Raw genomic sequence first — 24,506 nt, 5'->3', positions numbered from 1 at the left:
ATTAATAGAAATGGGTCAATTTAAGATGTAAAAGCGAACTATATGCCCAAGCTATTGGGCCAACAGTGTTGTAATTAATAGTTTCTGTGTGACCATTTGGTTCTGGGAGGCCAGAAACCAACATGCAGTCTTCATTCACAAAGGATGAATCACCCCGTGGGGAAGAAGCTGACAAGGCTAGAGGGAATACTAAGAACTCCATGACAGACAATCTCCTTCTCAATTACTCTTCTTATTTTAGATAATCTTCAGATAACAAATACAATATTTTTCCTGAGTATAAAGATTCATTTGTTTTTAGAGTAATAATGGACACACTTACCGATGTTTTCTTCAGATAGTCTCAAAATCTCCTGGAACTGGGGTTTTACCTAAGGAACACAAAGGAAAGGTCCACAGATTAATCAGTGGTCAATAAATATTGACTATCGATACAACTATCTATTTTGCTTTATAGGCTACTGAAATGATCAGAAATATATTATTTTTAATTAACAGGCTCAAGATAAAAGACAAATAAAGGGCCTGAAAGCAGGACTTGAGGACAAATAAAAATTTATTCAGGTCAATATGTATTTTCAGAATAGCCTTTGGTATCTTTCCTTAAAATAATTACCAAGATGATTTAAAATTCTTAAAATTACTGCTAAAACCTAAATTTAGTTATCAATAAGCTCATCTGTATATTATTATATGATTAAATTCTACATCACCATATATGATTAGAATTATTGTAAAAAAGATCTCGCTGTATTTGAAGGGAATGAAAGGAAATTCTACTCATTTAGGATTTCCATGGCTAACATATTTAAAATGTGAAACCTATCACAATCCATTATCAAGTCCTTCAAATTAAAACTTCAAATAAGAAATTTTACTTCAGTGTCTTAAGTTAGAACAAATGCTCACTTCAGTTTTTCTTTTTAATTGGGATTATCAGAGATTTCAAACCACTGAAGACAATTCTGTAATGTTCACTGCAACTGACTCCTACTTAGTTTTCCAAAGAAATAACAGCTATTTATTTAGGAACTGTTGAGCAATTTCTGCTGATAGTGGTAACAGGCAGACTGGTGAAGAGGAAAATGGATTTTGCTTTCTCTACATTAATGTCAAGACTCAGTGTTTGCTTTCTTGTTAGCATCTCAGTCACATTACTTTGCACATTTATTGTAGACTGAGAGGGAGACACTGTGAAAAGACTAAGCCGTACAAATACAGGATTAAGACTGTCTTCATTGTACAAAACACTATTAACAGGCTATTTAACTTATTAAAGGTCACAGAACTTAGCAGCAAACACACTAGAAAGGAAGTCTGAATTTTGTTGAGTTTATTGCAGTCTACATTTCTGCTTTAAATGTTGCAATAATATAGATTTCTTAGGAAGGAGCAGAAGCTTAGAGTGTTTACTATTTGAGTATCTTGATAAAAACATGATCATAGCAACTACCTTGTAACACCTTTAGAGTTCTCTAATTAACTAGCAAAACAAGAAACTGAAGACAAATGGATTAACACAAGTGAAGAACTGGATGCCAAGTGTCCTCAAATCTTAACACCTAAAACAATAAGCAGTGTAGGACACAGTGGCACATCACTCTATGGCAACAACTGAGACACACATCTGAGTGTCCACGCTGTTTGTAAGGAGCGGGATCCTTGGAGCAATTTTTATAGGCTGCTGTGGCTCATCATCCTAGGTTCTTATCAAGTGCTAAGCACACAAATGCTCCCAAAACCTGTAGTATATGACAAAAACAAAAACAAAAACCCTCCAAACCCTTAATTATTATTCAATGAATTGGGTTGCTTTCCTCAGCTGATATGCATACGGTAAAAGCTTTTGATATATCTACTGTGGCAGATCTCATAATAAAATCTCAGTACACACTAAGCTGAGGCTAAATATACTACTTAAGTGTAACTATTTAATAGCATTCTAAGACATTAAAGATGCTAAAAAATAAGGGAGGCTTGTCTATTATTTACTTTGGTAAAGCATTATCACATTACAATTCTGTCTCTTGAATATAAAGATGGAATATAAATATTTACCTTAGTGTTTGTAAAAATTTTGCCAAATGTCCGGCAAAGACGCCAGAAAAATCTGGAGAATTCATGGACACAGGCAGTTGAGGTTACATTAATTTTGCTCACTATTTCGATAAGCTGTGGTAACCTGAACGTGAAAGGAGAGAAAAACAGCAGGGCACACATAAATGACTGTCTCTGGGATATGTCTTGCAAGAACACCTCCCCTATGTTCTCTGTAAGCAAAGGTTTCAGATCCTTTGAAATGGTATTAATGGACTCTACTAGATCAACTCTTCAAACACCAGTTTTAACTGCTTGCTATAAAAAAGGGAGTTTTCTGCATGAAGTTAATGGGATTCAAAATCAAGGATTTGATCCATCACTGAACTTTGGTTTAAGAAAGCATTCACTCTAGACTCAAAGCTATTAGGTTAGAGTATAGTTTAAAGTCCACTACTCCTAGTGCTCCGGACAGTAGATCAGACCCGACAGAACAAAGGTGAGCTTCTTCACACACTGCTACATGTGCAGAGGGAGTGAATATCACCTTTCCAGTTTTGCTACTGAAGATGCCAATTTATGTTTCTTAAACAAATTAATCTATTTTATAAAATTCCTGTCTCAAGCCTAAATACGAGCTACTTTACATTGAGCAAATTTAGGTATATATAATGGATATGGAGGCGGTAACTTACAACTGATTGACAACCCACAGTAAACTCTCCCAGCCTGTTGTGCCCTCATGTTCTAGTTGGTAATCGTAAAGTTCTAGCAGCAGTGCCAATTGCTCACGACTTCCAATAATAGTAGACACATCTTGTAGAGGTGACATAGGTCGAGGGAACCTGGTCACTGTAAATAACAAACAAAAAGCAAAATAAACCACATAGGAAAAAAAATAGTTTGAGCACTTAGTTCTTCTGTCCAAAGCAAAATAAGGCTCTGATATTTAATTAACTTGCTTTAAACTTTAAATTTCAAACATTAAAGAGATTTGAGACCCTCACACTTAATAAATAATTTAACAAACACTTACTAATGAAAACTAAGTTAATGTAGGTTAAATTAAAATCAAAGAGAAGACTTCAGTAGAAAACATGGATTTAGTTAAAAATTGAATCTAATTAAAAAATGTAGTTAAAAAACAACAAAAATATGTAATTCCATTATATTGTTTATGCTAACTAAATAATCAAAATAATAAAAGATATCCTTCAGAGACTCAAGTTAAAAGCAGGGAAAATACTGTTTCATAAGAGAGAATAATGTTATAAAATATTGACGCCTCAGATGAAGAAATTTCTTTAGTAGTTAATTTTCAACATTAAATGTTTTATTTAAAAAATTTCAATCTGTTTAAGTTAATGTAAAGTATTAAATCCAGTGACCAGCAAGCTAAAACACAATCTATATAGATACTGTAACCAAGGTCCCATGTAGTACAAATAATAAAAACCCAGAGACAGATACAGGTGTTAAAGCTAAAGATCAGAGAAGCAGAACAGTAAGCCACTACAGAGACCTTTTTTACCTCTACCAATGCTCAGACTGAAGGGCGATCCTCAGGCTGCCTAGACTGCACTGTGTCTTTGCCAAACCTAAGACTTCACACTCCAGTGAGTTTCTGACTCTTCCCCTTTATATTCTGCTCTCTGCCCACCCATACCATTCCTGTCTCCACCTCCATAGTGCTGGGATGAAAGGTATGTGACTCTCAAATGCTGGGATTAAAGGTCTGAGCTACCACCACCTAGATTTGTCTCTGAATTAATCCTGAGTAGCCCAAGGTGGCCTTGAACTCACAGAGAGTGTCTGCCTTGGTCTCCAGTCCTGGGATTAAAGGAGTGTGTCACCACTGCCTGGCCTCTAGTGGTTTAGCTTTGTACTCTTATCTTCAGGTAAGCTTTATTTATTGAAATACAAATAAAATATCACTACAGTCCCACATTACAAACTTTAAAAAAATCTGAAGGGAAACCGAAAAAAACTCACCTTTAAAGCATGTAAATAAAATACACACATACATATTTAAAAAGCTTAAGCATGTTAATAAAGCTTATAATCCTATGGATCACAATCCATAGATTTCTCCTCTCCACCACCTTTTTGATTTTTGAAACAGGGTTTCTTTGTAGCCCTGGATGTCCTGCAACTCACTCTGTAGACCAGGCTGGCTTTGAACTCAGAGCTCCACCTGCCTCTGCCTCCCAAGTGCTGGGATTATAGCTTTGCACCACTACAGCCGACTCAGATTTCTTGTTTAAATTACATTTTAATTTTGCCTGTGTGTGTGTGTTTGGGGAGTAGTACACGTGTGCTACAACATGCATGGTAGTCAGAGGACAGCAAGGTCTCTCTCTCTCTCTCTCTCTCTCTCTCTCTCTCTCTCTCTCTCTACCATGTGGGGGGATCAAACTCAGGTCATCAGGCTTGGTGGCGAGCACCTTTACTACCGAGTCATCTTGACAGGATTTCATGGCACTATAGAATACCTACCTACATGACTACTAAGTGAATAATGTATAACAGTAAGTTCATTAGCTGTGGGATATAAACTTTCAGATAGTAGTAAACACACCCAAAAGACACAGAAGGGTGCAGTATTTGCTCAAAATATATTTAATGATATTAGGCTTGAGAAAATTTGAAATAGTACCTAACTTAAAAAATTTAAAAATAAGACATTATCGTGCTCTTGTGCTGCACAGGCATCAACATTACATGCAGAAACTGGCCGTGAGTGCCATCTGAAGTTTGGGTAACATGGTTATCACTCACAACCTAGATTTCTGCTTAACTTCTCACTAGCCTTTCTCAGCAATAGAAGATCTACATTACATCAAAACACATCTGATACAATTTCAACCAGGATTCTGTCATACTGGGCACAATCTGCAACATATGATGGAATGAATGCTTATATTTCAAAATCATTAGCCTACAACTGGAAAATAATAATCACAATTAAAATAGAAGAATTGAGACTAACTATATAAAGAATGAGACTAAAGGTATTTTAAAATTTGAGACCAGCAAAAACAAAATGATGACAGGGAATAGGTAATTATGTCGAAAACTCAGCTATAGAGAAGACATTAGAATGTCTAGATGGGCATCGTAGCACATGCCTTTAATTTCAGCACTTGGTTGCAGAGGCAGGTGGAGCTCTGAAATTGAGTTCAAGACAGCCAAAGTTGCACAGAGAGACCCTGTTTCACAAAACAAAAATAACAAAAGAATATCTCAAAAGCCTCAAAATATTTTTCTGCTTATTAATAGTTTTAAAAACCTAAAAATCTATCATGCAACATTACACAAAGAGTCCCAGAGTAACATTTTAAAAAGATGGTAAAATAGCAACAATGAAATGCATATAGTAATTCTGCAGAATAGCAGCTGCTAGGAATCCCCGGAGGTTAGTTTTAGAATGTCAGAGAATGCTACCTTGTTCAGCAGTGCACCCCAAATGCCTGAAACAAAAGTACCTGACATAAACTTCGGTTAATGCTATAAAATAACTGGCAATAAAATCCTTGTGTTATCCTTTCTCACAAACATATCATTTAAATGAAGGATACAACTTTAACATTAAGCTAAAAACTGGGTGTAATGGTGTACACCTTTAATCCCAGCACTCCAGAGGTAGAAGTAGGCAAATCTTTGTCAGCTCTGGACAGCCTGGGATACACAGAGAGACTCTGTCTCAGAAACAACAGCAGCAGCAGCAGCAAGCCAAAGAGTTATAGTAACAGCAACTAAAAACAAAAGATTGTTACTTGGCATAAGGAAGACAAGAAGCAGTAGTTGCATAAGTAAGGAACATGGTCAGGATGGCAAAGAAGTAAGTGGATGGCAGCTGCTGGCATTGAAGGAAAATTTGTTAAAAACACGAAGAAACGCTAAGAGGCATCATAGGCTAAACTAGTTTCTAGTAGCCTCTCCCAGCTCTGGCTTAGAAACAGGACTGCTACAGGTGTGTTTAGATAAAGTGAGATCATGTAGAAGGTGGGATCAGGATAGGCTCGCTCCTATCTAATGACTGATATCCTTACAAATATGGAAAAGCTGGGCACTAGAAAAGTCTGCAGAGATATGCAATGTGAAAGGAACAAGAGTCAGAGACATCTGCAAGCCAAAGAGCACCAAAGAAGGCCTGCCCATAAATGACCAGATTTTAAGGAACTGGACAGCTTTCTCTCAGTTCTCAGAAGGCCCTTCCTCTCCTAATCCCATCAAGTTACACTTCTGCCCTCAAGCTATGAGATAGCACATTTCTGTTATTTCAGATACTTGTGGTAATTTGTTAAAACAACTTCAGCAAACTAACACAGCCAACCAGGAAGAGGAACAGAATTTAAAACAATAAGTACTTTAGTGGGTGGTAGAGTCACAGAGTGACTAGTTACAAATTCTCATGGAGTCTTATTTCCAAGTCTTTATCCTATGAAGTTTGATTTTTTAAATTATCAATACAATAATTCCTTATTAGAGCCAGTAAGAGACATAGATTTCATAGACCTGAAAACGTTACAAAGATATTTCATACGCAGGAACAGCCTGTGTATAGCCTTTTCCTACGTGTACTGCTTAGGAGCGGTACGGCTGTCAATCACCTCTTACACATCAAAGAGGTATCCACTGGGAGAGTGACTTCATGCATTTCTTTCCTTCCCAACCCCAGTCCTGGGGATTGAACCCAGTTCCCCTCTCATGGATTAGGCAAGCATTCTGTCAATCAGCTGTACTCCCGGCCTGACTTCACATGTTTCTGAAGATAAGTCACTTTCTTTCTATGAGGTGGGGGAGAGAAAATCTTACTACATGCTTGTTTCTTTCTACCACAAACACAGCAGGAAATTATATTTCTTATTAAAAATTACAACTATATTTATCTTATCCCATTGAAAGCAAAACAGCAAGGAAGAAAAAAATAAAGAGGAAACGACAACCTTCACACACTAGCCCTAGTAACTATTAAGTGAGTCTTCTTATTGATTCAGATCTGAGACAGAAATGTCTATTCCAGCTTCCTATTGAAGTTGATAGAAACTGCCAGCCTTTGCTAGTATGAGACCCTGCCTCAACAAAGCATAAAACCTTACATAAAATCAACAAATAAGCAAAACACACCCACTCACCCAATGGGAAACAGAAGAAAGCACAATTATTGCAGAATAATCTCACATGGCTTACTCATAAAAGAGAAACCTATAAAGTTTTATTTCTCAACACAAGATTCGAAACATTATACATACAAAACATTTTAGTAACCATGCTGCTATGTAATGGGTAGAAACAAAACAACTCTTTGGGAAGCAAAACTGTCAATACTGTACCCCTTCCCTAAAGAGCTGAGAGTTAAGTACCTTCAATTTGTGGCACGTCACCATGCAGCATGGCTTTGCTGGAGAAAGGCGCATTCTGAAGCACTAACGCAAAGAGAGATGGGATCAAGGACTGCAAGGCAGAAAGATACATGTGGAGCTTGTGTTCATCCAGCCCATGCTCTCCTTCCTGAAACAAAAGGGGTGGGAGCTAATCTTAGGTTTTTGAAATCACATTGCAAGTTGGATGCATGACAACTTCTCTTTCTATAGCAAGCAAGCATTTAAAGACCTCTATGTTAGACCCAAACATGCACTTCACAGAGCTGCCCATCTTAACTGTTATGAGAAGCAAGAAGGCACTGTAGATGCCAGAGTCTTTAATAGGAAACACTGGGAAGAATTAGTTCCAGGGCTAGGAACACTTTTTTCTGGGGAGTGCCTCATCTTCTGAAATTCTTGCATATAGAGTGAGTCACAGGAGACAGAACAAGTGTGATGCTGCTAATCCTGTAGGATCATCTGCTATTTCTCTGTTTCCTAAATGCTTTCAAGCACCTGGTGCCATCTGTATTTGCAAGGACTCACTTCCACAGATAAACAGAAAGAGAGAAATGGCACTCAGAAGGCAAATGTTAAAGTGAAAAACAAAACAGCCAAACAAATACTAAGACTTATTAGAGATAAAGCAGTTATTGTATTCAGATCTACTTGAGATGTCAGGGTTTTTTTTGTTGTTGGTTTTTCTTTTTTTGTTTTTTACAGAAACACTACTAGCTAAGTAGGGCACTGGAGACATGTAGAAGCAAACTTACACCACAGCAAGGTACATACAAAAAACAAGGTCGAGTGAATTATCAGATAGAAAGAAAGAATGCAAACACTTAAAAAAAAACCCTAGATTTTCCTGAATATGCTACTTCAGTCTTAATTTCTATATATTTCCCCTAAGTGTTCACTGTGAAGTTTAGTGTTTAGATTTAAGTCTATATACATGTACATAAGAGATCATCTAATAAATAGTTCTAAGATTTATGATAAAAACTTTAAAAGTCCTTGAAAACTTTGAAGCATAAGAGTCTAGAGTCTGAAACCAATTTGTGTGACAGCTGGGGACCCTGACAAGTTACCTAAGCCAAAGCCTAATTTCCGTGTAAAACACAAAACTCTCCTCAAAGGGTTCAAAGAGTGAAATGGGTTTTTAAATCTAAAGTATTGATCTTTGCAGTATATATATAGACAACCAAGAAATACTAGCTTCTCTGCTAGCCTCTAAAGAACATTTAGTACAAAAATTAGATAAAGACACATCTATTATTTTCTCAACTTTTCATCAACTCTTCTGAGTAGAAGGAAGTTCTCTAAGAAGTCTATGCTCGAGTAAGCAAAGATAGCGTAGTTTTGACATCACAGAAATAAGAAGACTACAGAGACTCTGCATTTAGTCATCTCTGCAATCTGGAACTGGAACTGACGTTTTATGTAAAACATCATCATGAGCATCTTCAGAGTCACATCTCAGAGCATCCAGGAAGAAATGGCTTTCTGAACAACGTCTGCTATATTTCTAGGAAGATGCTATTCCAGCCACTGTGCGCTTTCCCGTTGAGCTCCTCCTCTCTCCCCAGTGGTGATGTGCTAAACTATTTGGCTAAGTGGTGCATCTTGTCTCTGTTCCCCAGTATTTCTCTAAGATGGTCTAGAACAGACCCTTTAAATTTATGAACTATATATAAAAAAAGAGGAACTCACCCTGAGAAGCTTTTCAATCTTGTTCAGTAGTGTAGGTATAAGATGAGACTGTAAATTTCCAAGTTCAGTTGTCCAAGCAGCATAAGCTGGTAAAAATACTTGGTGTGTTGCACTAACGACTCTTTCTGAGGGGTCACCCAGAGCTGAAAGCAATAATTCAAAGCCCTGCAAAAAAGAAACAGGTAAATGGAGATTGTTAAAAGAGTAAATTTCTAAAAAAAAATGTAATAAAACACAATATGCATTTCAAGAAATGTTTTAAGGAAGACAGTCATCTCCAAATCCTTCCCATTTTCTTAAGTGCTAATGTATCCATGGATGAACAGAGATGGTGTTGAAAACATGCACACTCATTTCCAATTTCCTGACAGTTGCTGGATTGAGAGCAGCTGTCCTTCTCCCGCTCATCACACCGACACACCATCTCAGCTGCAGACTGTCAAGTACCTGAATCAGTACATTATTCGGAATTTATAACAGGGCAAAAATTCATGCTGAAAAACATACCTGTTGATATTTGTCAGGATCATCAATGTAGCCCATAATGACACCCAGGCTTTTGATCACAGCTTCTCTTACCAAATCTGCCTTATCTTCCATTAACATCTGTTGCAACATTGAAAGAACCAAGGAACTACGAATTTCTTTCTGAAAATAACCAATGTTTTATGATTTATTTATGCCACGATTTGATATGGTAATATTTAATAAAAATGTCAGTTACTGTTGTGCCTTAGCTTACTTTTAATACAAATTATTTTTATTTGTAAATGTTGTGTGCAAATGTGTGAGTATGGGTGTGTGCACACAAGGTCAGTGCCTGTGGTAGCCAGAAGACAATGTCAGGTCCCTAGAAGTGGCGTTTCAGGTGGTTGTGAGACACTTGATATGAGTGTTGGGAGCCCAGAGTTGCATTAATGCCAAGCAGGGCTCAATCATTGAGCTAAAGTTCCAGTACACTACACCACTGCTCCCAGTTATGTTAAGGACTAAGCTTAATTAAAAGTTGAGAGTAAAATAAAATTATCAGTGGCTGAAGAGATAGCTCAGTTGTTAAGACTCTACTGCTGTTACAGAGAACCAGAGTTCTATTCCCAACAGTCATGTCAGGCAGCTCACAACCACCTGTTAACTACAGTTATAGAGGTATGCATACTGCTTCCTTGGAAACTTGCGTCCATGTGTAGCCCTCTACTTCTGCCTTTTCATGTAATTAAAAAGAAAATAAATCTTTAAATTCCTACCTTCTTTGTAGTTACTGAGACTTGTCAAGCCATAAAATGAATAAAGCCTAAGCTTGGTCTGGCCCCTTTAAAGTAGACAATAAACCAAATAAAATAAAAACAAAGACTTGGTTTTTGTTTCAACTTTGTAAGTCTTCTTAGATGAACAACACAAACATTTAAACCTGTGAGCTGCTTGTGCTGAATAAGGCTTGTCATCTCAGCACATGGGTGGTAGGATACAGGAAGATCAGAAGTTCAAGGCCATCTTCTACATAGCCAAGTTTTAGGCTATTGAGGGATACAATGAGACTTTATCTCACAAAAACCAAATGAACATAAATTTTACTGCTACATCTCAGATGGAAGGCCTCTATGTTAATATACACATTGTGAATTTGGGAAAAAAATTTAAAACATGAAGTTATATAGATTTTCTTCAGAACAGGGGTAAATTTTATCATTAAAAATCTATTTTAAAAGCCTTTATGCATTCAAAAGCTGCTAGGCTTTGTAGCAGTAGATGCGAATTTCCCACAGTTCTAGAACTTACTCAGTATTCATTTTTATCACTGGAAAGGTATTTGTCTATCTGTTTGTCAAGTGACAACTTGATGGAAATGAAGATATCTGTCACACACCCAAGTCTGGATAAACACAGCTGACAGTATGTGGTTCTGCTGAGAAAAACTGATATACCAGGAAAGCTTCTGGCCTCAGTGCTCAAGCAAGAATCTAAGTGCTTTTCTTGAAAACCTTGCCAAATGTCAGTCTGCAGCCAAAATATTTTCTATTATCACTTTCATCATTGTGTCATAGAATATTACAAAGATTTAGGGGTTAAAATTTAGTAAAATTAACAATTTTACTGATTAAGCAAAGTCCTTTTTTGAACGAAACTGGCTTGCTTTGGGAATGAGTGCTGTGTAGAGCACAGTTCTTATCAGAACATCTGGCCAATGCTCTGCAGGAACACTGCTGCCCACTACGACTTAAGCACCAGCACTGTATGTGTAAATATGTGAGGGACAAAAAAAGCCCTATTAGGAAAACAGCTTCCCCTCATGTAGCTCTTTGAAAGAACCAACTTCTGTAGCCGAGCGGTGGTGGCGCATGCCTTTAAATTCAGTACTTGGGAGACAGAGGCAGGTGGATCTTTGTGAGTTCGAGGCAAGCCTGATCTACAGCAGAGTGAGTGCCAGGACAGGCTCTAAAGCTACAGAGAAATCCTGTCTCAGAAAAACAGAACAAAACAAAAAAGGCAAAAACAAAAAAAAGAACCAACTTCCCGAGTCCTCAGAACATCTTTGATGAACTACTGGCACAGTTCCATATATTTAAATGCATGCACAACCAATTCGAATGTACTTATTTACAAAAAAAAAAATGCATTAACATGAGCTCCCCCTTCTCTTCTCTTTGTTAAAACAGCATGGCTAAGAGAGTTTGGGTGAAAATGGACATGATACTCTACTGTTAAACAGAAATAAAGAAAACAGTTCTTACGGGAAGGTAAGGTGCCAGGGCTCCACAGGACTCTGCCACAAGCAGGCGTCTTTCTGGATATTTGTGATTAATCTGGAGTCAAAAACAAGCACATCAGTCAAGTGGAAGCAACATACCCTCTCTTCTTCGAAAAAACAATTACTTTTCACCATACATCTCATTAAGAATATAGTACACTGCCTTCTTTTTTCACCTCTGGGACTGCCTGTGTGTCTATACCTGGGTCAGGAATAAGGGAATCAAGGGCAGCCTAAACATCAAGGCACAAGGCTATCTGTTAAAGAAAAAAGGGAAAATAAAAGATGAAGAATTGGCAAGGTATCTAGAAATCATGTGTTTGCCTAGGACTAGGTTCTCCTTAGCATGTCAGAAGAAGCAAGCACTTTTGGCAACAGAAGGTGGAGAAATCTTCTGGACCTAAGAGAACCGGCGTGTGATAAACACCAGTCTGTTTTCACCTGTGGGGCTAGCCAATAGGTTAGCCATGCTTTAACCAGCTACATAAAAACTATATGCTCCTTTTGAGAAGACCTCTTTCCTGTTGGTATATGCAAAACAGTGGAGTTTTGCTATGTGCTGACTACACTGAACTGAAGCAAAAATAAAAAAAAAGTCACATACTGGGTTTTGTTCCCATATGTCTTCTTCATAGAATATAAATCTTTCTTTGACTGGAAAAGAAGTATATCTGCTCTCATATTTCCATATCAAAAGATGAAATAATTCAATAATGTTTTGGATGCCTAAAATTAAGAAAAGAAATTATATAGAAAGCTACTGGGCAACAAACTAGAGGTAGGGGGTTAGTCAGATCCTGACCAATGATCATAAAGGTCACAAAAGAGAGATGGCAGAGATGTATGTAATGAACATCTCTGAGCTAAATTCAATCCGGTCACAACTGCTCTGAAAGCAGAGAAAGTCAGACTATCAGAGAGCTGCGTTTAAAGTTTCACCTCGCCCCTTCTCAGTCTAGTGTACTGCATCTCAGTAAGGAATGCATGGAGAGCTGCGTTTAAAGTATCACCTCGCCCCTTCTCAGTCTAGTGTACTGCATCTCAGGTAAGAAACACACAAGATCAACTGCATTTCTTCAGTTAATGAATAAAAAGATTCTCTTTAGCTTTACAAATAAGATATGAAACAAATACAAAACATATATTCTGAAAACTACAAACCACTGTGGTAGATATTTTGATGAACTTCCGTTACCCTAAACTCAGATCGGAAATTAGAATGGGAATCTTCTCCAGATACATCAATAGATTCAATAAATTACTTGAAGAAAACAAACAAACAAACAAACAAAAATCCAGCTGGCTTCTTTACAGAAATGAAAAACAGTTCTTAAAATTCATATGGAGAAATAAGAGACCCATAGTAGCCACAGTAGACCTAGCAGTGCATTTGTTTTGGGATAATAAAATGCTTTAATTTTTAAACTGGATGCAGAGATGAATGTTCCACTCTGTGAACACACTGACCATTCAGAGATAGACTGCAGGTAACACTGGAATTAACAAAACTCCGTTTGGGGGTGCTTTTGAAAAGTAGTTCAGGCTTGTCTAGAACTCACCAGAACTAGAATTACAGACACGCACTACTATGCGTGGCAGAATTTTTTACTTTTTAAATTTACTTAGGGATTTTGAGGCAGGGTCTAGCCTTGACTCCTCCTGTCTCTGTCTCTGAGTGCTGGGATCACATGTGTTTATCACTGTGCTCAGTTTGACAAGTGCAAGTTAAAAAGAAAAAATGGAAAGACTAAAATCATCTCTTATAGTCAAGCTTGTACTCATGTTAGATTTTCTAGATGTACACAAATATTTCAGAGGATAGGCATTCTTCAAACTTTTCAAAGACTACAGAATATGGTATTTAAAGTGTTTTAATAACTTAGGACTTTTCATGACATCAGACCCATCTGTTTCTAGCAGTACCAATTACTTTAGGAGGATAATGGGCATCGATGAGGCTCCTTTTGGAGCTTGCTAGTTATTTGGGCAAGAAACTGCTTTTGCTTGGACTTCTTGATGCTATGCTGTATGAAATGGACATGCAGGACCCACAGAGAGAGGACTGCTGAACTTGCCTAAAGGTGAGACAGTCCTTCGGGGTTCCTGCTTCATGAAAGAGTCTGCCAGACACTCTGCAGCGTACAGAAGAAAGTGACTGACAAACTGTCAATATAGGCAGAACTGTCTTTGAAATTTCCTGCTTCATAGAAAAGTCTGTTGGATACTATGAGTCTGTAGGCTGAAGATGAATGCCCCAATGGTACAGAAGAACTTTGGGTGACTGTCCAGGCAGCAAGATATCTCTGTCAATTCTAGAGTTTTGGAAGTAGCTTACAAAGCACTTCCCGTTTACTTAGGTGATATTATATCCTTCTGGAGTCTTTGATGGTGTTGAAGAATAGATAGTTATTGTTATAGTTTTCCTTAGTGATGATAAAAGATAAAGTAGATAGAAATATTGTAACTGTAATTCTTGCTTAACACAGAAAAAATTCCTGTTTTGTTGTATGTAATCTTGCTATGTTAAAGTTAAAACCTTCCTTTTTATTTAGACAGAAAAGGGGAAGTGATATGAGATTCCCCTCTGTATGCTGTGAATACCATTGGTTAATAAAGAATCTTCATTGGCCTGCGCGGGCAGAATAGAGCAGAATAGAGAGGTAGGTGGGGAAAACTAAACTGAATGCTGGGAGAAAGAAGGTGGAGTCAGGAGATGCCATGTAGCCTCCCCTGGGAACAGATGAGCTGGAACCTTGCTGGTAAGCCACAGCCACGTGGCGATACACAGATTAATAGAAATGGGTTAAATGAAGATGTAAGAGTTAGCCAATAAGAAGCTAGAGCTAATGGGCCAAGCAGTGATTTAATTAATAATTTCTGAATGGTTGAGTCTGGGCAGCTGAGAACAAACAAGCAGGCTCCTACAATAGTATGGGAGCTGGAGAGATGGCTCAATGGTTGAGAGAATGATCTGTTCTTCCAAAGGAATGGGGTTCAATTCCCAGCACTCACATGGCAGTTCACACCTGTCTGTAACTCCAGTTCTAGAGCTTCTGACACCCTCAACAGATGTTCATGGAAGCAAAACACCAATGAACATAAATTATAATTTTTTTTAAAAAACCTACTTCAGTAAAATGAATTTAATCATAAATATATAAACTTGCTGTATCAAAGTTCTACACTTTGCAAACTGCAGGTATCTACAATCTATACTGGTTCTCCATTTGCACACACACTGTTAAGTCTTCGTCAAACTTGCTAAGTAAATAGCGCAAGGACTTTGCACTTGCTGGACTTACTTCACCTAGAGTCTTGGTCAACAGCACATCCTCAGAGGAGGACAATGTTTTCTACCACGCTCAGTCCTCTACTTTGTCTTTCTCCGCACTGTTTTTCTAGTTACTTACTACAGCAGTACCTGGCACAAGAATTAGTGTTTTTAAGTATCTGATGAATGAATGAATAAAGCAAAGCATCCTAAAGCATTCTTTTGTGCAAATAAATGATATACAGAGCGATGGACAGTCATAATTCTCATTCCATGAATTTCCCCATGTACTTTTAAAAGAAAAAATAAACCTTCAAGAATAAGAAAATAGCTAAGAACGCCATGCAGGTAACTTACCTGTTCCCAACACTGTGGTAAAAGTTCAGCCTCCACACGTGTCGGTCCAACATGTCGTGCAAATGCCACACAGCCTGTCAGTATCATTTGTCTGAAAGGTAATAGGAAGAAACTGGTAGTGCCTCAGAATATTGAATCACAAACACGAGTTGAAAAGAATTAAACAGCCAGGAATGGTTGCACCCATTTAATTCTAGCACTTGGGAGGCAAGGTACACATATCTCTGTGAGTGGAGGTCAGCCAGCCTGGTCTATGTAAGTTTCAGGCCAGTAAGGGCTAGATGGTTAGACCCTGTCTCAAAACAAACTCACACCAAGACAAATTAAAAAATGAACAAGAAAAGAGTCAATTCTAAGCATCCTTATTACTGTTTCTCAATTTTTCAAGTTAGTGTCTTTATTATAGACTATAGTAATCTTCCACTCATTATAGCCCATATATACTAATATGAGCTTATTAGAAGATGTGCACTTATTCTTAATTGCCACTTGAGGACCAAATCTAGGGCCTCATGCCGTCTAAGTTATACTCTAATCAAATCTTTGGGAATTGTACTACACAAATTCCGTATCATTTATATCACCCTTTGTTTCTATTTCTCAGTTTTTCTTTTTGATTTTTTTCTATTTCTTCTATTTTCCCTCACTTTAGAAAGCCAGGTAAAGTGAATAAAAAGAGATATACTGAGAAATTCTATTCCCTGCTTCCTCATGAGATAGTTCTAATACCTGAGTATTTCTGTACCAACTACATACATATGCTTGTGTTCCACAGCTGTTTGATAATTGTAGAAAAATCCAAGTACAATGGGGTACACTTGTAGGGCCAGTTCAGCAACTGGAAATAGGCAGATCTACTAGTTCTCTGGCCAGCCAGCCTGACCTGCTCTATTCTAGACCTCTGAAAAAAGCTGTTTCAAGGGTCGGGTCTGGAGCTAGACTAGTGGTAGAGCATCTGCAGATCATTTGTGAGTATCCTTATTGCCGACAAGAGTAAAACCGTGCACTGTGCCTGAGGAAAGTACCCAAACTGTCCCATGGCTAACTGATATTCTCGGATGAACTCCCAAACCCTGGTCATAGTCACAGGCACACAAATTTTAAAATATTTCTTCATGATATACATGTACTACTACTACACTAACCACATCTAAACATTGAAAAGAAAAAGTGATAGCTCTGAAATGCAGTTCAAAATACAAAAGGTCAGATGGCCAATATATTGTTAATAGCATTGGAAGTAGGCTATTATAGCAGTAAAAAAACAAGACTACTTAGTTAGAAATATGATATCATTCGTGGATGCTTTCAAAGAACTGCAGAAAGTACCATCATAGAATATAAAACCAGGTTTTACCGGGATATTGCTAAAGTCTGAGATTAATTAATTAAAGAAAAATTATAAGTGGCTACCTATCAAGCATGTGCTAACAAATATATCTGTCTACTTTTAATTTGAATGATATGATAATATAGAATATTGCTATTAGTCTATTTTAATAAAAAGTTGTATTTCTGTAATATAAAAACACAGCAGGCAAGAATGTTTTATTTCTGACATGAATGCTTGGCCACCAGGTGGCAGTGGTTAGGTTTAAGTTTTGCCTTGCCTGTCTCGAAAAATGAAACAAAATTTGTCTCACAAACTACAAATGTGATGTAAAAAAGGTATTTCATTACTAAGTTATTAAAATAGGGAGAGGCATTTTTTAAAAGAGAATGAGATATGCAATTTCTTGTATAAATTGTCCTTAGAAAACTTTCAAGTTAGATGCTATGTTTATAGTGATCTAATTTTCCTCATTCATACTTGACTAAAGTACATGCAGGTTTCTAGTCCCACCCGACTCTGGCTGAGTCCTGAGGACAAGTCTCTTCGCTAGCTTTTTGGTATATTCTACTAAGAACAAGAGACAGACACAGTGTAAATGTTGGGATAGCTTAGATTGTGTGATCATAACTTTGGAGCTCCTTCTACTTCAACTTCCCACCAGCTTTATGTCTCATGACTCACTTTTTATTTTAGGATTCTACATAGTCAAATCTATAGAAGATATGAAAAGAAACCCTAAAATTAGATAAATAATTACAAAGCACAACTCTATTTTACAAAACACTAGCAAAATCCCTTTCATTATTAAGATAAAGATTGCATAGGAAAACATCCACTGGTGCGTTGTTTCCTAAGGCCAGGCTGCTTTCTTCAGGCTCCCCTTGCAGCTTTACTTGGTATTTGAAAATTTTACTCCTTGAGGTATACAACACGCTTTCTTGATCAAACCAATCTCTCATGTTCCTATGTGTATTCCTATGTGACGGCCATCAGTGGCTGCATGCAAGCTCTAGGAAGGACTTGTTCCAGGTAGTTCCACCCCATCCACTGCTGCAGAATTCCCACCTAACGTATGTAGAAAGAACAGATCTGAGTCCCTCAGAAACTGGTGTGACCCTGAGGAATCCACTTGGTGTTGCATCAAGCTTTGTGATGGCAATAAAGGTTTGGAAGTACTTTAGACAATGAACTAACTCTCTGCTTTCCTCCTGAGGGTCTCTGCCACTTCATTAACAAAATTGTTTCTGTTCTCATTAATCCTGAGAGATCAGTAAAGATAAAGATGCTAAATTCTGTTAGATTCTGACAAAAAGCCAATTTACGATTGACTAGAGTTCATGAGAAATTAACACTTTAAAGAACAAAGCATAGGTGGTGGTGCACATCTTTAATCACAGCACTGGGGGGGGGGAGGGGGGAGGCAGAGGCAGGCAGATCTCTGTGAGTTCAAGACCAGCCTGATCTACAAGAGCTAGTTCCAGGACAGGCTCCAAAACTACAGAGAAACCCTGTCTCGAAAAACCAAAAGCAAACCAAACCAAACCAAACATACAAAATAGAACAAAGCATAGATTCAGTTTGCAAAGACTTAGTTACGGTAATTATAACAGTAGAGGCTCAACAGGATTTGTACATACCTTTTTTTTTTTTAAAGATTTATTTATTTATTATGTATACAACATTCTGCCTCCATGTATGCCCACATGCCAGAAGAGGGTGCCAGATCTCATTACAGATGGTTGTGGACCATTATGTGGTTGCTGGGAATTGAACTCAGGACCTCTGGAAGAGCAGCCAGTGCTCTTAACCTCTGAGCCATCTCTCCAGCCCATGTACATACTTTTCACAGCTATTTTTGCTTAAGAATTTACTTATTTTCACAGGTTTAATTTCTCAGAGTGTTTTCCCTATGATCTATTTATTTATTGGTACAAGTTGCAGGTTCCTTTAAAAATGGAGATGAATAGAAGGAAAACAAACTCAATGATAACACTATTGACGTCGTACTCAAGATGGAGGACACATGACAGCACTCCAGCACACTGAAACTGATCCCGGGAAGGAAAAGAGGCCTGTAGATTACATCACCAACTATGGTGCTCACTAAGAAAACTGCACATCAGCATTGCATTTGTTTATTCCTGCACACCCACCTTTGCTCATCATCTGGCCTCTTGATCAGGTTGAAGAGTATGTGGAGGAGCTGGTCTCTTTCTTTAGGTTCAGGGTGTAGGCATGCTGTACACAGTATGAGGGGGATCAACTCCTAAAGAAATATGAGAGCGGAGAAATTAAAAATAAAAATACAAAGCATTAAATCCTATTTTTTATTTCCAGAGTATCCTTAAAACCTCAATAAACAGAGAATATCACTATACACACACACACACACACACACACACACACACACATATCTGCTTGTTAAATTATAACAAGGATATATTATAGTGCAATAAAAATTACTCAAGGTTCAACTACCATTTTTTCTTAGCCAGAATTGCCCAAGGATTCATTAGATTTTTACAGTTTACATTCCATAATCTGACAATCTGATATAACACTAATTTGAAAAGTGTTTTAAGTTTCTTGCAAAAGTTCACTACCTTTTTTTTTTTCCATTAAAAGGTGAAGAAAAGAAAAACCAACAGAACAAAGCTTTTTCCTGGGACCGGACATTCATCTCAATAAGGTACTAACTTAGCTTGTACATAAAGCCTTGCCCTCCAACCAACACTACATATACCAACAATACAAAATCCCAAGTAAAAGACAAACACAGGTACATAAAAATCAAAATAAATGGAAAATCTTTCCCCAAAATATTTTAACAAAAATTCCTTTACACATACACACACACAAAATGTGTTTCTGTCAGTATGAGCTATAACTTAATAATTTTGTACCCTTCACAGTTAATTCATTGTCTAATTAAAATGACCATTTCTGGGCTTTAGGTGCAGATCAGTGGGTATTACTACTGACTATAATTAGAAATATTTGATACTAAACCAAAAATTTAAACTACATTTCATAGTACATTCAACTTACAGAAGTAACAAACTTTTTTTTTTAAAAAGGAAAGAACTGCCAAATTTCTTTTTCATAGAAATGTATGAAATTAAAGCTGTCCACATTTTCATTAAGACAATATTTTGGATCCTAAATATATTATGCTTTTCACTTCTAATGGGTAAAAAAAAAAAAAGCTCAAAAGTGGAAAGATATTTTTGGAGAGAAATGCTCCAAACTCTTAAGTATTTATTCTAAAGAAATCATGAGAATATACTAAGATTGGAGGGAAGAATCTCTTTCCCATACCTAATTACCTGCCCCAAAGTATTAGCAAAGTAAAGCATGAGGCAGGAGGCACGGCCCCACCCGCAGCTCAGAGCCTAAGAAGCACGTTTCAAGTGTGTAGATGACACACGTTTAGAGTTGGGATGGAGCTGAACAGCAAGACTAAAAAGTCCTTTTATCAAGGTTTTTATATTCCATATTAAACTTTAATTACCTACTATGAATTTTAAATTTGAAGTTATAAGAGAAGCTCCAAACAAATGAGAGAAGTAAAAAGTCTAAAGTACTTATTCTGTTTTTTTTTTAATCATGCTACTTAGATGTCTATATGGATTTTAGACTAAACAGCAACTAAAAAATTACAGAAAATTAGAAAAAATACTTCTGTACTGAGATTGCAAGACAGAATATTCAAGTTCTGTATGACCACTTTGGGTTCTTGGGGGCTTATATAGGTCTGACCCTCATAGACTCATGTGTGTGAATAATTGGCCAATAATGAGGAGCACAAAAGGAGAAGAATTTACAGATTAAAGACAATTCCCATTTAAATGCCAACACAATTCTTAAGAGACCTTGAAAGAACAATATTCAACTTTATGTAGAAAAACAAAAAATCCAGGATAGCTAAAACAATCTTATATAATAAAAAGAATTTCGGCCCTTTTGTCTCCTGGGTTCTGGAAACACCAGCTATCCCTGCTGCAGAGCTGAGGAGTTTTATCCAGAGCGGTGAGTGGGTGCTCGCCAGGGCGGTCTGCCCCCAAGGAGAGCACAGCCCCTCCCCTCTCAGCTTCTGCAGCAGGGGCTTCAGTGTTCCACGGGGACCCCTCCCTGCCCCCACTGTTGCTGTCCTTTTGTCTCCTGGGTCCTGGAAACACCAGCTATCCCTGCTGCAGTGCTGAGGAGTTCTATCCAGAGAGCTATCCCTGCTGCAGTGCTGAGGAGTTCTATCCAGAGAGTGCTGAGGAATTTCATCCAGAGAGGAGGAGATGGGCAGGCGCCAATGCAAGAATTCCTCCAACAACCTGAAAGGCAAAATGACATCTCCAGTATCCAGGGATCACGAAACTAGAAGAATTGAACACCCTACTCCAGAAGAAATAGAAGAAATCGACTCTAAGCGGATCTTTATGAAAATAACAGAGGAACTTAAACAGGAGGTGAAAATCTGCCGTAAAGAAATGGAAGATAAATATAATAAAAAGATTGAGGAAATGAGTAAAGAAATGGAAGAGAAATACACCAAAAAGTTTGAAGAAATGAGAAAATCCGTAAATGAAATTCTGGGAAACCAAGAAAAACCAATCAAACAGGTAATGGAAACAGTTCAAGATTTGAAAACTGAAATGGAGTCAATGAAGAAATCACAAACCGAGGGCCGGCTGGCTATGGAAAATCTAGGCAAACAAACAGAGACTTCAGAAACAAGCATAACAAACAGAATACAAGAGATAGAAGAAAGACTCTCAAACTCTGAAGACACCATAGAGAAATTAAACGCTCTGACCAAAGAAAACAGCAAATCCAACAAATTCTCATCACAAAACATTCAGGAAATCTGGGACACAATAAAAAAAACCAAATCTAAGAATAACTGGGGTAGAAGAAGGAGAAGAATTGCAGATCAAAGGTCCAGAAAATATATTCAACAAAATTATAGAAGAAAACTTCCCCAACCTAAAGAACAATATCCCTATGAAGGTTCAAGAAGCATACAGAACACCGAATTGACTGGATCAAAAAAAACCATCCCCTCGCCATATAATAATCAAAACACAAAGCATTCAGATTAAAGAAAGAATATTAAGAGCTGCAAAGGAAAAAGGTCAAGTAACGCATAAAGGTAAACCTATCAGACTTACATCGGACTTCTCTATGGAAACCATGAAAGCCAGAAGGTCCTGGATAGAGGTACTAAGGGACCATGGATGCAAGCCTAGACTACTATACCCAGCCAAGCTTTCATTCACAATCAACGGAGAAAACAAAATATTCCAGGATAAAAACAAATTTAAACAATACGTAACTACTAATCCAGCCTTACAGAGAATATTAGAAGGAAAATTACATCCGAAGGAATCCAACATTGCCAACACTGCCTACAATATCTCAGACATCTAGCGACCCTTCACTAGCACAACCCAAAGAAGGAGAGTAGCACAACTCTACTACCCCCCAAAAAAATGACCGGAGTCAACAACCACTGGTCATTAATATCACTTAATATCAATGGACTCAAATCACCTATAAAGAGGCACAGACTTAGAGACTGGATACGAAAACAGGATCCAACATTCTGCTGTTTACAAGAAACACACCTCAGCCACAAAGACAGACATCTACTCAGAGTAAAGGGCTGGAAAAAGGTTTTCCAAGCAAACAGACCTAAGAAAAAAGCAGGTGTGGCCATTCTAATATCTAACAAAATTGACTTCAAACTAAAATCTATCAGAAGAGATAGAGATGGACATTACATACTCATAACAGGAACAATTCATCAGGAGGAAGTCTCAATCCTGAATATCTATGACCCTAATATAAAGGAATCCACTTATGTAAAAGAAACACTTCTAGAACTCAAGAAGGTCATCAAACCACACACACTAATAGTAGGAGACTTCAACACACCTCTCTCACCAATGGACAGATCAATCAGACAGAAACCCAACAGAGAAATAAGAGAATTATTGGAGGTTTTGAATCAAATGGACTTAACGGATACCTATAGAACATTCCACCCAAATAGGAAAGAATATACCTTCTTCTCTGCAGCCCATGGAACCTTCTCAAAAATTGACCACATACTTGGTAACAAAGCAAACTTCCACAGATACAAAAAAATATTAGTAACCACATGTGTCTTCTCAGATCACCATGGATTAAAGTTAGAATTCAACAACAATGCTACCCCCAGGAAGCCAACAAACTCATGGAAGTTGAACTGTCAACTATTAAATCACCCCTGGGTCAAGGAAGAAATAAAGAAAGAAATAAAGTCTTCCTTGAATTTAATGAAAATAAAGACACAACATACTCAAACCTATGGGACACTATGAAAGCAGAGCTAAGAGGAAAGTTCATAGCACTAATTGCCCAATTAAAGAAAACGGAGAAAGCACACATTGGAGACTTAACAGCACACTTGAAAGCTCTAGAAAAAAAAGAAGCTGATTCACCCAGGAGGAGTAGAAGACTGGAAATAATCAAACTGAGGGCTGAAATCAACAAAATAGAAACACAGAAAACAATCCAAAGAATCAATGAAACAAAAAGCTGGTTCTTGGAGAAAATCAACAAGATCGACAAACCCCTATCCACACTAATCAAACGGCAGAGAGAGAACATGCAAATTAATAAGATCAGAAATGAAAAGGGGGACATAACCACAGACACAGAAGAAATTCAGAGAATCATTAGATCTTACTACGAAAGTTTATATGCCACAAAGTTGGAAAATGTAAAAGAAATGGACATTTTTTTAGATAAGTACCATATACCAAAGTTGAACCAAGAACAGGTGAACAATCTAAATAGACCTGTTAATCGCAAAAAATTAGAAGCTGTTATCAAAAATCTCCCTACCAAAAAAAGCCCAGGACCAGATGGTTTCAATGCAGTTGAAGTTCTGGTTTTCTACCAGAACTTCCAGGAAGAGCTAATACCTATACTCCTTAATGTATTCCACAATATAGAAACAGAAGAGTCACTGCCAAACTCCTTTTATGAAGCTACAGTTACCCTGATACCAAAACCACACAAAGACACAACCAAGAAAGAGAATTACAGGCCAATCTCACTCATGAACATCGACGCGAAAATTCTCAATAAAATACTGGCAAACGAAATCCAAGAACACATTAGAAAAATTATCCATTATGATCAAGTAGGCTTCATCCCAGAGATGCAGGGCTGGTTCAACATACACAAATCTATCAATATAATCCATCATATAAATAAACTGAAAGAAAAAAACCATATGATCATTTCATTGGATGCTGAAAAAGCATTTGACAAGATTCAACACCCATTTATGATAAAGGTGTTGGAGAGACTGAGCATACAAGGATCATACCTAAATATAATAAAAGCAATATACAGCTAACATCAAATTGAATGGAGAGAAACTCAAAGCTTTTCCACTAAAATCAGAAACACGACAAGGCTGTCCACTCTCTCCATACCTCTTCAATATAGTGCTTGAAGTTCTAGCAATAGCAATAAGACAACATAAGGAGATCAAGGGGATTCGAATTGGAAAGGATGAAGTTAAACTTTCGTTATTTGCTGACGATATGATAGTGTACATAAGCGACCCCAAAAACTCTACCAAAGAACTCCTACAGCTGATAAACACCTTTAGTAACGTGGCAGGATACAAGATCAACT

At 37.4% G+C, this 24,506-nt stretch overlaps 1 protein-coding gene across 7 annotated transcripts in view; it reads right to left on the bottom strand.

Moving 5' to 3' along the window:
- Positions 1-24,506, bottom strand: part of Relch (RAB11 binding and LisH domain, coiled-coil and HEAT repeat containing) — a 94,346-nt gene that overhangs the window by 26,234 nt on the left and 43,606 nt on the right. For all 7 annotated transcript variants that reach the window (XR_007234006.3, XM_048443853.3, XM_048443854.3 and 4 more), the window contains 9 exons: positions 18,974-19,086; positions 15,488-15,578; positions 11,843-11,914; positions 9,621-9,761; positions 9,114-9,278; positions 7,404-7,551; positions 2,733-2,889; positions 2,059-2,182; positions 323-371 (listed from right to left, as the gene is read on the bottom strand). Coding sequence is in view for 6 of the 7 variants with exons in the window: in XM_048443853.3 (XP_048299810.3) it covers positions 323-371; positions 2,059-2,182; positions 2,733-2,889; positions 7,404-7,551; positions 9,114-9,278; positions 9,621-9,761; positions 11,843-11,914; positions 15,488-15,578; positions 18,974-19,086 (1,060 nt within the window). In the remaining variant the exon portion in view is untranslated. The remainder of the gene's footprint in view (positions 1-322; positions 372-2,058; positions 2,183-2,732; positions 2,890-7,403; positions 7,552-9,113; positions 9,279-9,620; positions 9,762-11,842; positions 11,915-15,487; positions 15,579-18,973; positions 19,087-24,506) is intronic.

This window comes from Myodes glareolus, chromosome 5, assembly GCF_982192425.1.
Source record: "Myodes glareolus chromosome 5, mMyoGla1.1, whole genome shotgun sequence".
Classification (NCBI taxonomy): Eukaryota; Metazoa; Chordata; class Mammalia; order Rodentia; family Cricetidae; genus Myodes; species Myodes glareolus.
This window is presented reverse-complemented; position numbering and strand designations above follow the sequence as displayed.